This window comes from Oncorhynchus gorbuscha, linkage group LG14 (assembly GCF_021184085.1).
Source record: "Oncorhynchus gorbuscha isolate QuinsamMale2020 ecotype Even-year linkage group LG14, OgorEven_v1.0, whole genome shotgun sequence".
In the NCBI taxonomy this organism is placed as follows: Eukaryota; Metazoa; Chordata; class Actinopteri; order Salmoniformes; family Salmonidae; genus Oncorhynchus; species Oncorhynchus gorbuscha.
The window spans coordinates 35,415,618-35,428,117 of NC_060186.1; the positions used below are offsets into that span (position 1 = coordinate 35,415,618).

Below are 12,500 nucleotides of genomic sequence, written 5' to 3' on the forward strand. Positions count from 1 at the left end.
TGGTCAGTTTCGTGAGACCGGCAGTCATTTGCATGACAATTACCATCTGACAAAATGTCATGACCGCCACAGCCCTAAGCACGGCCAAAGTACGTATATTGAGTTGTATATGTAAAGCCTGTCGATTGGAACAACACTGACTTGATGTGATGTAAAAATTGCTTGTGTTTAATGTAAATTATAGTCCTCACTTCTCTGTTTTTACAGGCTGTGTCAGCAGTAGGCCTGTTATGATCCGAGGTGTTTACTTTACTGAAACCTACTAAAAGGTTCCATTAGGATTTTTTTCCCCATCCATTTGCTAAACTGCAACTATTTTATCACAGTGCGCTGTTCTGTACCCTGTCACAATGCACGTCAGCAGCACAGTATGAACTTTATCAAGACCTTGTCAGTACCTGTAAACTTCTCATAATTCAGAAAATGTCTGTTTGGCCTTGCACTGGGGATGTGGATCGAAGCCTCTGTATACTGTTAAGTTGGTTTCAATCAGTATTGACTTCCACAATAGCATGATGGGTATTTTCCAAGTTGCATTCAGTTAGGCTGCATTGGCAGTTAACTGCACATTTTGTAGGTAATCTTGTAGGTAATCTTGTTTGGGCGACTAACCAGGCAAGCTTTTGTTGACACCAATGCCATGCAATGGTTAAGCTTGGGCGGTATCCAGACTGTCATACCTTCATATCGACCTTGTGCCGTACTGGGATATTTGGTAATACTGGCACTGAACACAAGGGGTGCTTTTTTTTTTTTAAATGTAAAAAATAAAATCCCACTGATTCTCTGTAATCCGAAGGTTTGCAATGCTGACAGGTACATGTAAAATCCCATAGACAATGCTAAAGACTGCATTGCGAACATTTTTATACAGTCTCTGACCTAAAATATTTGCAGGACAGACATCCCAGCTCATAAAGTTATATAAGTAACTCAAATGTTGCTAACAGCTGCGTGCACACAAAACAAGTATTAGACAGCAAGGCTCTTGATCCAGGAGGGGATTTTCTGTTGTTGCTAAGCAAACTTGATTTTGGAAGAAGCTAACCAATTAGCTAGATAGCTAACTAGCTACTAAATTAGCAAACCAAATGCACAACTGAAGAGCGTTTAGCACATTTTAGACAGTTAATTTAATAGTTATAAGAATTGTAACTGGCAAACATTTAGTTGTGAATTCCATACTGTAACTAGATCATCTGATGCACGCTGCATAACAGTGAATGACTCGCAATGCTCTGGTCTCCTCGTTGTGTGACAGGTGAAATGAAGAAAGCAATATTCTTTATCTCCTAATGTATTGCACAAGTTGACTGCAGGTATTTACTTAAAAAGTAGCTACAAATATTCAAATTCAAGTGTTGGCGGTATTGAAGAAGCATCCTGTGGCTATTTCTAACCACCCCTATATACGATACACCATCCAAGCCTAATGATTGTACAGTTTTACCATGCAATGGTTTATAACTAGAATCCTTAGTTGTCACATACATTTTTGGACTTCTTGAAGACGATAACTTATAAATGCCCCTTGAGCTTAGTTGAACTGTCGTAACCCATCAGAACTTAAAATATTAGTTTTTTTTTTTTACTCCAATGTTAGTAAACAATGTAAATAAACACTGTATAGCCTCAAAACATGGTTAAAACGCTAATGTTGATGTCATGGATGGTTAATCCATGCATCCGTAGCTCTGTCTATAATTTTGAGTGGTTACATTTCTCGCTCAGCTTTTTACCAAAACCGAGGCAGGGAGGCTGCTTTGTTTCAGTTAAGGATTCTAGCTTTAAGCCAAATGAGAACACTACATTGTACACTAAATAAGGATGTGCCTCTTTCCCTTTCAAGACTAGGCCTATTTGGTATGCATCTACGTACATTGGCTCCGATACAATACAGGAACGATACGTTTTAGTTTGAAACATTTAGTTGCGATTCCAGTTTATTAGAGGAACGAATCGATACGATTGAATGCACTAACATTTGTTAAAGAAACACATTCATTTTCCATTCTAAATTCAAATCTGCTGCCGATTGAGCTCATGGGCAGGGCCTCTGAGCTGACTCCTCTTTCTCTCTCTGTGTGTGAGAGTGAATGATGAACAGTACATTCACAAATTATTCACACCCCGAGACTTTTTCCACATTTTGTTCTTACAAAGTTGGATTAAAATGGGTTTAATTGGCATTTCTTTGTCAACGATCTACACAACATACTCTATTGATAAAGTGGAAGAAGAAATTCTAACATTTGTAAAACATTTATGACAAATTGAAACACAATCTTGATAAGTATTCAACCCGCTGAGTCAATACCTTAGAAACATCTTTGGCAGTGATTCATTCTGGATAAGTCTAAGATTTCCACACATGGATTGTGCAACATTTGGCCATTTATTATTTTTATAAATTCTTCAAGTTCTGTCAAATTGGTTGTTGATCATTGTTAGAGAACCATTTTCAGTTATTGACATAGATTTTCAAGCTGATTTAAGACAACTGTAACTTGGCCATTTGGGAACATTCATTGTCTTCTTGGTAAGCAACTCCAGTGTAGATTTGGCCTTGTGTTTTAGGTTTTTGTCCTGCTGAAATCTTCTAGGATTTTGCCTGTGCTTAGCTCTATGCCATTTTATTTTTTTATCCAGAAAAACTCCGCAGTCCTTAACGATTAGAAGCATACCCATAACGTGATGCAACCACCACTATGCTTGAAAGTATAGAGTGTGGTACTCAGTAATGTGTTGTATTGGATTTGCCCCAAACATACATTTTTGTCCTGAATACAAAGTGTTAATTGCTTTGCCACATGTTTTGCAGTATGTTGCACACAGGATGCATGTTTTGGAAAAATGTTATTCTGGTCAGGCTTCCTTCTTTTCACTCTGTCAATTTGGTTAGTATTGTGGAGTAACTACAATGTTGTTGATCCATATTGAGTTTTCTCTTATAAAAGCCATTCAACTCAGTTAGGAAGGACGCCAGTAATAGCTGGCTTTTGGTCTGAATTGTTTAAAAAAACTGATAAATAAAATTGGTGCCGGCCAATCGTTGGGTAGAAGAAAAAATCCCATTGCGAAATAATGCTTTTTAGCCTATTCTCATTGATGGAAACACAAGTTATGTATCTTATGACATGCATACAGATACAGAGCCTTTGAGCGGAAACTCTGTCAGACATCGTGAGACCTGCTGCTCCTGCAGCATCTCAAAAGGAAACGGAAGGCAGGTTTCATCAGCGCATCACACATCACTTTGCATTGAGCTGGAGGCACCTGAACGTTTAATACATATGAGACATTTCTTGCCTTGCTTCAAAGTAGTCTATTAGATCTCCTCTCTTTCTAAATTTCAAACGGAAATCACATAAAACCGATTGCATGTGTGATGCCCTTTCTACAACGGCGTTCCCCGCTAATTGCTCTATGGGGAAAAAGCATTTGCGCTTAGCTTACTTACTACCTTGTGCTTATAATGTTGATAAACTACTGAACAAAAATATAAACGCAACATGCTACAATTTCAAATATTTTACTGAGTTACGGTGCATAGAAGGAAATCAGTCAATTTAAAAATATAAGTCCTTAATCTATGGTTTTCACATGACTGACTGCAGGGGCGCAGCCATGGGTGGGCATATTGCTCACCCACTGGGGAGGCAGGCTCAGCCAATCATAATGAGTTTTTCCCCACAAAAGGACTTTATTACAGACAAATACCCCCCGTGGCGCCACGTAAAATGTTGCACTACACAGCATGCCTAACCTAGCCCACAACTCAAAGGCGAAATCCATTGACGCCAAGATAATGAAATTCATTGCCCTTGACAATCAATCGTTCTCTGTCGTGGGTGATGTTGGCTTTTGCCGACTGGTCGAGCACCGGTACACACTACCAAGTGCTCTATTTTTCAGATCTTGCCTTACCGGAGTTACACAGTAATAGCGTCAATGCTATTAGCTTCACGACTGACATTTGTACCAGTGATATCAGCCACATGAGCATGCTGAATCTGGCAGCGCAGTGGGTCGTCGAGGATTTCGTACTGAGGAAAGTCTTATTGCATGCTGAAGAATGTGCTGGTTGTCGTACCGCTGCTGCCATTTCAATGGCATTTGAGAACAGGTTTGAAACTTGGAAACATGAACACAATAGCTAGCTCTGACTGACTGGAGAAATAAGCTCATCAACTGCACCTTTAGCAGACGTGATACCCTCTGTCATGACATTGAAATGCCTGTTCAACAAAACTGCTGACAGAGGCTGTGAACAAGTGGTTCGGTGGCATTCTCTCTTTACTGTGTCGCCACCATGCTGGATGCTATGTACAAGGACCGGTACTTCGATGCAGACAAGAAACAGGGTTTACGTGAAATGTTATCTACACCGCTGGACAAGATGGAAACTGACACCGTGACAGTGTGCACCAAGGAAGAGAGGCCTCTGTACAGACTGAGCTAAAACTTCACTGCAAAACAAAGGAGCTGATGGTGAACTATACAGGAAAAGGAGGGTCGAAGCGCCTCCATTCACATCGTCGGGGCTGTAGTGGAGCGGGTTGAGTTTTCAAGTTCCTTTGGCGTCCACATCACCAACAAACGATCATGGTCCAAACACACCAAGACAATTGGGAAGAGGGTACGACAATACCTTTCCCCCCTTAGGAGACTGAAAAGATTTGCCATGGGTCCCCAGATCAAGTGGGAAAAGCTTGGTCAAGCTTTCTGCCATCCAGGACCTATATAATAGGCTGTGTCAGAGGAAGGCCAAAAAAATTGTACAAGACTCCTAGCACCCAAGTCATAGACTGTTCTCTGTGCTACCTCACGGCAAGCAGTACCGGAGCACCAAGTCTAGGTCCAAAAGGTTTAACAGCTTCTACCCCAAGCCATAAGACTGCTGAGCAATTCATCAATTGGCCACCTGGACTATTTACATTGACCCCCCCCCTCCCCATTTCAGCTTGAAATGTTTTATTAATTTGCCAAAATTATTTTAAAAAACACTTACATCATAGGGCATTATGTGTAGGCCATGCACTACCAACTGAGCCATACAGGACCATATACACTGTGTACGAAAAATTAACACTTGCCCTTTTCATAAGACTGACCAGGTGAAAGCTAGAGTATGATCCCTTATTGATGTCACATGTTAAATCTGCTTCAATCAGTGTAGATGAAGGGGATGAGACCGGTTAAATAATATTTTTTTTGCCTTGAGACATGGAATTGTGTATATGAGGGAAAGGTGACTTCATTAGGAAGAGGTCTTTGCTGGGAAGCCCTGGCCGGTCAGTCGAAGAGTGGCGACACGGTGGCGAGGCAGTGGCACTACGACCAGGCTGAGGAGTAAAAAAGGACAAAGGTCTTAGTGGGACCTATCCAGGATACGCTGCAATGGCTCAATTTGCTTACTCTGGTAAACGCCATTTTGGAAAAAGTCAGTTAAAATCCACACAAATGCAACAAGTTGGCGAGCAATTGGCTTAAACTGAATCAGTCCACACAGTGTGATAGTTAGATTGGATCGCACAGTTTGTAGGATCGCCGTAGTTATAGCACAAATAGAGCAATGAGACCGATATTTTCCGGATGTGTAAATGTGAAGCATCTGGTTGGCATTTCCACTCACGACCAGATATGGTGGTTAGAGGAAGCCCAGTGGGAGAAGATGGAGCGAGATGGATTTTGTCCGACAATCTGCATCATCATTTTCTCATCAATGAAACAGTTTATCTTATTACAGTTACCAAAATTAAAATCCATTACAAACAGAGTGGACTTAGTTTCGTATACTTTATCTTATCCCAAGGTTTGTAAATATTGCGTTGTTTAGAAGGAGTGCAAGGGTGAATTTAGTTGTAGGCGTTCACAGTGTAGGCGTTCCCTTACAGAAATAAGCAAATACCTGCTAGAACGCGCAAGTAGGCTCTCGCTAGCTCGTTCTTGACTCTGCCCACCTCCTGGCTTCTTCTGCCCACTATGATTAATTTGCTCCCTTTGGAAACGACAGGCTGTAGTCTAGCTTGGGTTAGTTAATAACATCTTTGGTTATAGGCAGCAAGCCAGAACCCAACCACAGACTATAAACCAGCCAGAACTAGGACCTATAAAGTGGTGTGCCCAGGTATATCCAAGTAGGCCTCAACTTTCAGCAGACCTGTTTTGTATGTCTCCTTGCAATATTGCACTGTTCTCTGATGTGTTCACAGCCAGATGAAACAAACTTAAATCCAGTTTTCAGCTACAAACTCTGATCAGAGAAGTACATGCTTGCTGCCATCTTGAAAAGTAGGTGTATACAAGCTGACAGAGCTTAAAGAATGTTGAAAAGAATAATGGGCAAATGTTGTACAATCCAGATGTGGGACGCTCTTAGAGACCTACCCAGAAAGACTCACAGCTGTCATCACTGTTAAAGGTTATTCTATGGGACTAACACTTTACATGCTGCGTTTATATTTTAGTTCAGAGTATGTTCATTACATAAGTATTCAACCCCCCTGAGTCAATACATGTTAGAATAACCTTTAACAGTGATGACAGCTGTGAGTCTTTCTGGGTAGGTCTCTAAGAGCGTCCCACATCTGGATTGTACAACATTTGCCCATTATTCTTTTCAACATTCTTTAAGCTCTGTCAGCTAGTATACAGCTATCTAACCTCCAAACGAGCTTCAATGCCATACAACACTCCTTCCGTGGCCTCAAACTGCTCTTAAACGCTAGTAAAACCAATTGCATGCTTTTCAACCGTTCGCTACCTGCACCCGCACGCCCGACTAGCATCACCACCCTGGATGGTTCCGACCTAGAATATTTGGACATCTATAAGTACCTAGGTGTCTGGCTAGACTGTAAAATCTCCTTCCAGACTCATATCAAACATCTCCAATCTAAACTCAAATCTAGAGTCGGCTTTCTATTCCGCAACAAAGCATCCTTCACTCACGCCGCCAAACTTACCCTAGTAAAACTGACTATCCTACCGATCCTCGACTTCAGCGATGTCATCTACAAAATAGCTTCCAACACTCTACTCAGCAAACTGGATGCAGTTTATCACAGTGCCATCCGTTTATACCACCCACCACTGCGACCTGTATGCTCTAGTTTTGCCGCTGAACTGTAGACTCAAAAACATCTCCAATCTAAACTCAAATCTAGGATGCAGTCTTTCTGGGTCCGAGGTCATCTAAAAATAGCTTCCAACACTCTATTCAATATTTGTCGCCAGACCCACTGGCTCCAGGTCATCTACAAGTCCATGCTAGGTAAAGCTCCGCCTTATCTCAGTTCACTGACGATGGCAACACCCAACCGTAGCACGCGCTCCAGCAGGTGTAAAGATCATCCCTAAAGCCAACACCTCATTTGGCTGCCTTTCGTTCCAGTTCTCTGCTGCCTGTGACTGGAAGGAATTGCAAAAATCGCTGAAGTTGGAGACTTTTAACTCCCTCACCAACTTCAAACATCTGCTATCTGAGCAGCTAACCGATCGCTGTAGCTGTACATAGTCTATTGGTAAATAGCCCACCCAATTTTACCTACCTCTTCCCCATACTGTTTATATTTATTTACTTTTCTGCTCTTTGGCACACCAATATCTCTACCTGTACGTGACCATCTGATCATTTATCACTCCAGTGTTAATCTGCAAAATTGTAATTATTCTCCTACCTCCTCATGCCTTTTGCACACAATGTATATAGACTCCTTTTTTCTTTTTTTTCTACTGTGTTATTGACTTGTTAATTGTTTACTCCATGTGTAACTCTGTTGTTTGTTCACACTGCTATGTTTTATCTTTGCCAGGTCGCAGTTGCAAATGAGAACTTGATCTCAACTAGCCTACCTGATTAAATAAAGGTGAAATAAAAAATACATTTAAAAAAGCCAATAAAATACATAATTTGAAGAACAAACATTGTGGTATTTTATATATTGCATAAAAACTCTAAATATGACTTGAATCTCAAGAGAAGACTGGATTCATGTTAAAAACGGTTATTTTACTTACCGTATATGATCAGGACTATTTTCTGAGGCGTAGATTATATCCAAAACAATTAGCACGGAATTCATACATTTTAAGTAATTTTAATTGCGAAATCATGTCTTTCTACTCAATACCACAACTCATTTGACCAATCCTTGAGGTACAGTCATTATTTTGCTGTGTATTTTGGATGGAGTCACTGCATTAGAATGTAACAGAGGCCAAAAAAATAAAACCACATTCATGGGGGGCATGCCTCCTGGACCCCCCCAGCCCGGAACTCCCTTGCTGGCTATTTTTTCTATTTGTCTGGCTACTCTATGTACAATGCATTCGGAAAGTTCAGACACCTTGACTTTTTCAACATTTTGTTAAGTTACAGCTTTGTTCTAAAATGTATCGTCCCCCCCCCTCCCCAATCTACACACTACCCCATAATGACAAAGCAAAAAAAGGTTTTTAGACATTTTTGCTAATTTATTACAAATAAAAAATGGAAATATCACATTTACGTAAGTATTCTGACCCTTTACTCAGTACTTTGTTGAAGCACCTTTGACAGCGATTACATCCTTGAGTCTTCTTTGGTATGACGCTACAAGCTTGGCACACCTGTGTTTGGGGAGTTTCTCCCTTCTCTGCAGATCTTCTCAAGCTCTGTCAGTTTGGATGTGGAGCATCGCTGCACAGCTATTTTCAGGTCTCCAGAGATGTTCGATCGTGTTCAAGTCTGGGCTCTGGCTGGACCACTCAAGAACACTGAGACTTGTCTCGAAGCCACTCCTGCATTGTCTTGGCTGTGTGGGAATTGTTGTTGACCGGTTGTAAGGTGAACCTTTATCCCAGTCTGAGGTCCTGAGTGCTCTGGAGTAGGTTTTCATCAAGGATCTCTCTGTACTTTGCTCCGTTCAGCTTTCCTTCAATCCTGACTAGTCTCCCAGTCCCTGCTGCCGAACAATATCCCCTCAGCATGATGCTGCCACCACCATGCTTCACCGTAGATTCACCGCCAGATTTCCTCCAGCATGATGCTGCCACCACCATGCTTCACCATAGATTCACCGCCAGATTTCCTTCAGACGTTATGCTTGGCATTAAGGCCAAAGTGTTCAATCTGGGTTTCATCAGACTAGAGAATCTTGTTTTCGTGTTCTGAGAATCCTAAAGTGACTTTTGGCCATCTCCAAATGGGCTGTCAGGTGCCTTTTTCTGAGGAGTGGCTTCCGTCTGGCCACTCTACCATAAACGGCTGATTTGGTGGAGTGCTGCAGAGCTGGTTGTCCTTCTGGAAGGTTCTCCCATCTCCACAGGGGAACTCTAGAGCCCTGTCAGAGTGGCCATTGGGTTCTTGGTCACCTCCCTGGCCAATGCACTTCTCCCCTGATTTGCTCAGATGTGCAGGGCGGCCAGCTCTAAGAAGAGTCTTGGTGGTTCCAAACTAATTCCATTTAAGAATGATTGAGGCCACTGTGCTCTTTAGGGACCTTCAATGCCGCAGAATTGTTTTTGGTAGCCTTCCCCAGATCTGTGCCTCGACACAATCCTTTCTCGGAGCTCTACGGACAATTCCTTCAACCTCATGGCTTGGTTTCTGCTCTGACAACTGTGGGACCTTATATAGACAGGTGTGTGCCTTTCCAAATAATGTCCAGTCAATTGAACTTACCACAGGTGGACTCCAAGTTGTAGAAACATCTCAAGGATGATCAATGGAAACAGGATGCACCTGAGCTCAATTTCGAGTCTCATAGCAAAGGGTCTGAATACTTATATAAATAAGGTATTTCTGTTTTTTTTTTTTTTTTTTTATAAATTTGCTTTAAAAAAATGTTAACTGTTTTTCTTTTGCCATTTGGGGTACTGTGTGAAGTTTGAGGGGGAGGAAGAAGATTTAATACATTTTGTATAAGGCTGTAACGTAACAAAATGTGGAAAGTCTAGGGGTCTGAATAATTTCGAAATGCACTGTACTTAAGACTAACTTACACTGCTCAAAAAAATAAAGGGAACACTAAAATAACACATCCTAGATCTGAATGAATGAAATATTCTTATTAAATACTTTTTTTCTTTACATAGTTGAATGTGCTGACAATAAAATCACACATTATCAATGGAAATCAAATTTATCAACCCATGGAGGTCTGGATTTGGAGACACTCAAAATTAAAGTGGAAAACCACACTACAGGCTGATGCCGTCTGGGCCTGCAGCCTTGCGAGGGTTAACACGTTTAAATGTCTTACTCACCTCGGCTGCAGTGAAGGAGAGACCGCATGTTTTCGTTGCAGGCCGTGTCAGTGGCACTGTATTGTCCTCAAAGCGGGCAAAAAAGTTATTTAGTCTGCCTGGGAGCAAGACATCCTGGTCCGTGACTGGGCTGGGTTTCTTCTTGTAGTCTGTGATTGACTGTAGACCCTGCCACATGCCTCTTGTGTCTGAGCCATTGAATTGAGATTCCACTTTGTCTCTGTACTGACGCTTAGCTTGTTTAATAGCCTTGCGGAGGGAATAGCTGCATTGTTTATATTCGGACATGTTACCAGACACCTTGCCCTGATTAAAAGCAGTGGTTCGCGCTTTCAGTTTCACGCGAATGCTGCCATCAATCCACGGTTTCTGGTTTGGGAATGTTTTTATCGTTGCTATGGGAACGACATCTTCGACGCACGTTCTAATGAACTCGCACACCGAATCCGCGTATTCGTCAATATTTCCATCTGACGCAATACGAAACATGTCCCAGTCCACGTGATGGAAGCAGTCTTGGAGTGTAGAGTCAGCTTGGTCTGACCAGCGTTGGACAGACCTCAGCGTGGGGGCCTCTTGTTTTAGCTTCTGCCTGTAGGCAGGGATCAGCAAAATGGAGTCGTGGTCAGCTTTCCCGAAAGGGGGGCGGGGCAGGGCCTTATATGCGTCGCGGAAGTTAGAGTAACAATGATCCAAGGTTTTACCACCCCTGGTTGCGCAATTCGATATGCTTATAAAATTTAGGGAGTCTTGTTTTCAGATTAGCTTTGTTAAAATCCCCAGCTACAATGAATGCAGCCTCCGGATAAATGGTTTCCAGTTTGCAAAGAGTTAAATAAAGTTCGTTCAGAGCCATCGATGTGTCTGCTTGGGGGGGGATAAATACGGCTGTGATTATAATCGAAGAGAATTCTCTTGGAAGATAATGCGGTCTACATTTGATTGTGAGGAATTCTAAATCAGGTGAACAGAAGGATTTGAGTTCCTGTATGTTTCCTTCATCACACCATGTCCCGTTAGTCATGAGGCATACGCCCCCGCCACTCTTCTTACCAGAGAGATGTATGTTTCTGTCGGCGCGATGCGTGGAGAAACCCGTAGGCTGCACCGCCCTGGATAGCGTCTTCCCAGTAAGCCATGGTTCCGTGAAGCAGAGAACGTTGCAGTCTCTGATGTCCCTCTGGAATGCCACCCTTGCTCGGATTTCGTCAACCTTGTTGTCGAGAGACTGGATATTGGCAAGAAGAATGCTGGGAAGTGGTGCGCGATGTGCCCTTTTTCGGAGTCTGACCAGAACACCGCCTCGTTTCCCTCTTTTTCGGAGTCGTTTCCTTGGGTCGCTGCATGCGATCCATTCCGTTGTCCTGTTTGTAAGGCAGAACACAGGATCCGCGTCGTGGAAAACATATTCTTGGTCGTACTGATGGTGAGTTGACGCTGATCTTATATTCAGTAGTTCTTCTCGACTGTATGTAATGAAACCTAAGATGACCTGGGGTACTAATGTAAGAAATAACATGTAAAAAAAAAAAAAACTGCATAGTTTCCTAGGAACGCGAAGCGAGGCGGCCATCTCAGTCGGCGCCGGAAGTACACATTCTTTTTTTTATATCAATGACTGTCAACAGTTACATGCTTAGTTTGACACTGAAGGAGAGGACACATTATTGTCTCAAGATTAGAGCTGTTTTTCGGACAAATGTGAACCTCAGATTCGTAACGTTTGACCAGATTTTCTGACCAATGCGTGCTCCATTTGGATCGGTTTGGGGCACCGCACACCGATGCACTCATGTCTTCATCATTTGAACCGTGAATCGATGCATATCGGTGAATTGTTACATCCCTTATTTCTAAATGTTGATCCATGTAATCTCTGGTTCCAGATGCGCCCTCCACGGAGCAGCAGGAGCTGTTCACCCAGAAGCTCCAGCAGTGCTGCATGTTGTTTGACTTCATGGACTCGGTCACCGACCTGAAGAGCAAGGAGATTAAGCGGGCCACGCTCAACGAGCTGGTGGACTATGTCTCCACCAACAGGGGTGTCCTGGTAGAGACGGCCTATCCAGAGATCTCTAATATGGTGAGTGTGGTCTTTACACAAATTCCCTTTCCACACTATCAGAGCTGTGTGAGAACTAGCTGTACTGTGCCGGCCTATTTACTCATCCTCCGTAGTTGCTGGAAAAGGGCAATGCGTAGAAAATATCCAAACCAGGACACAGTGGTTTGTTTTGGTACGATTTTGT

General features: G+C 42.4%; 1 protein-coding gene across 2 annotated transcripts in view; it reads left to right on the top strand.

Moving 5' to 3' along the window:
• Positions 1-12,500, top strand: part of LOC123994854 (serine/threonine-protein phosphatase 2A 56 kDa regulatory subunit alpha isoform-like) — a 120,072-nt gene that overhangs the window by 40,909 nt on the left and 66,663 nt on the right. For both annotated transcript variants that reach the window (XM_046297906.1, XM_046297907.1), the window contains one exon: positions 12,138-12,334. In XM_046297906.1, coding sequence (XP_046153862.1) covers positions 12,138-12,334 — 197 coding nt within the window. The remainder of the gene's footprint in view (positions 1-12,137; positions 12,335-12,500) is intronic.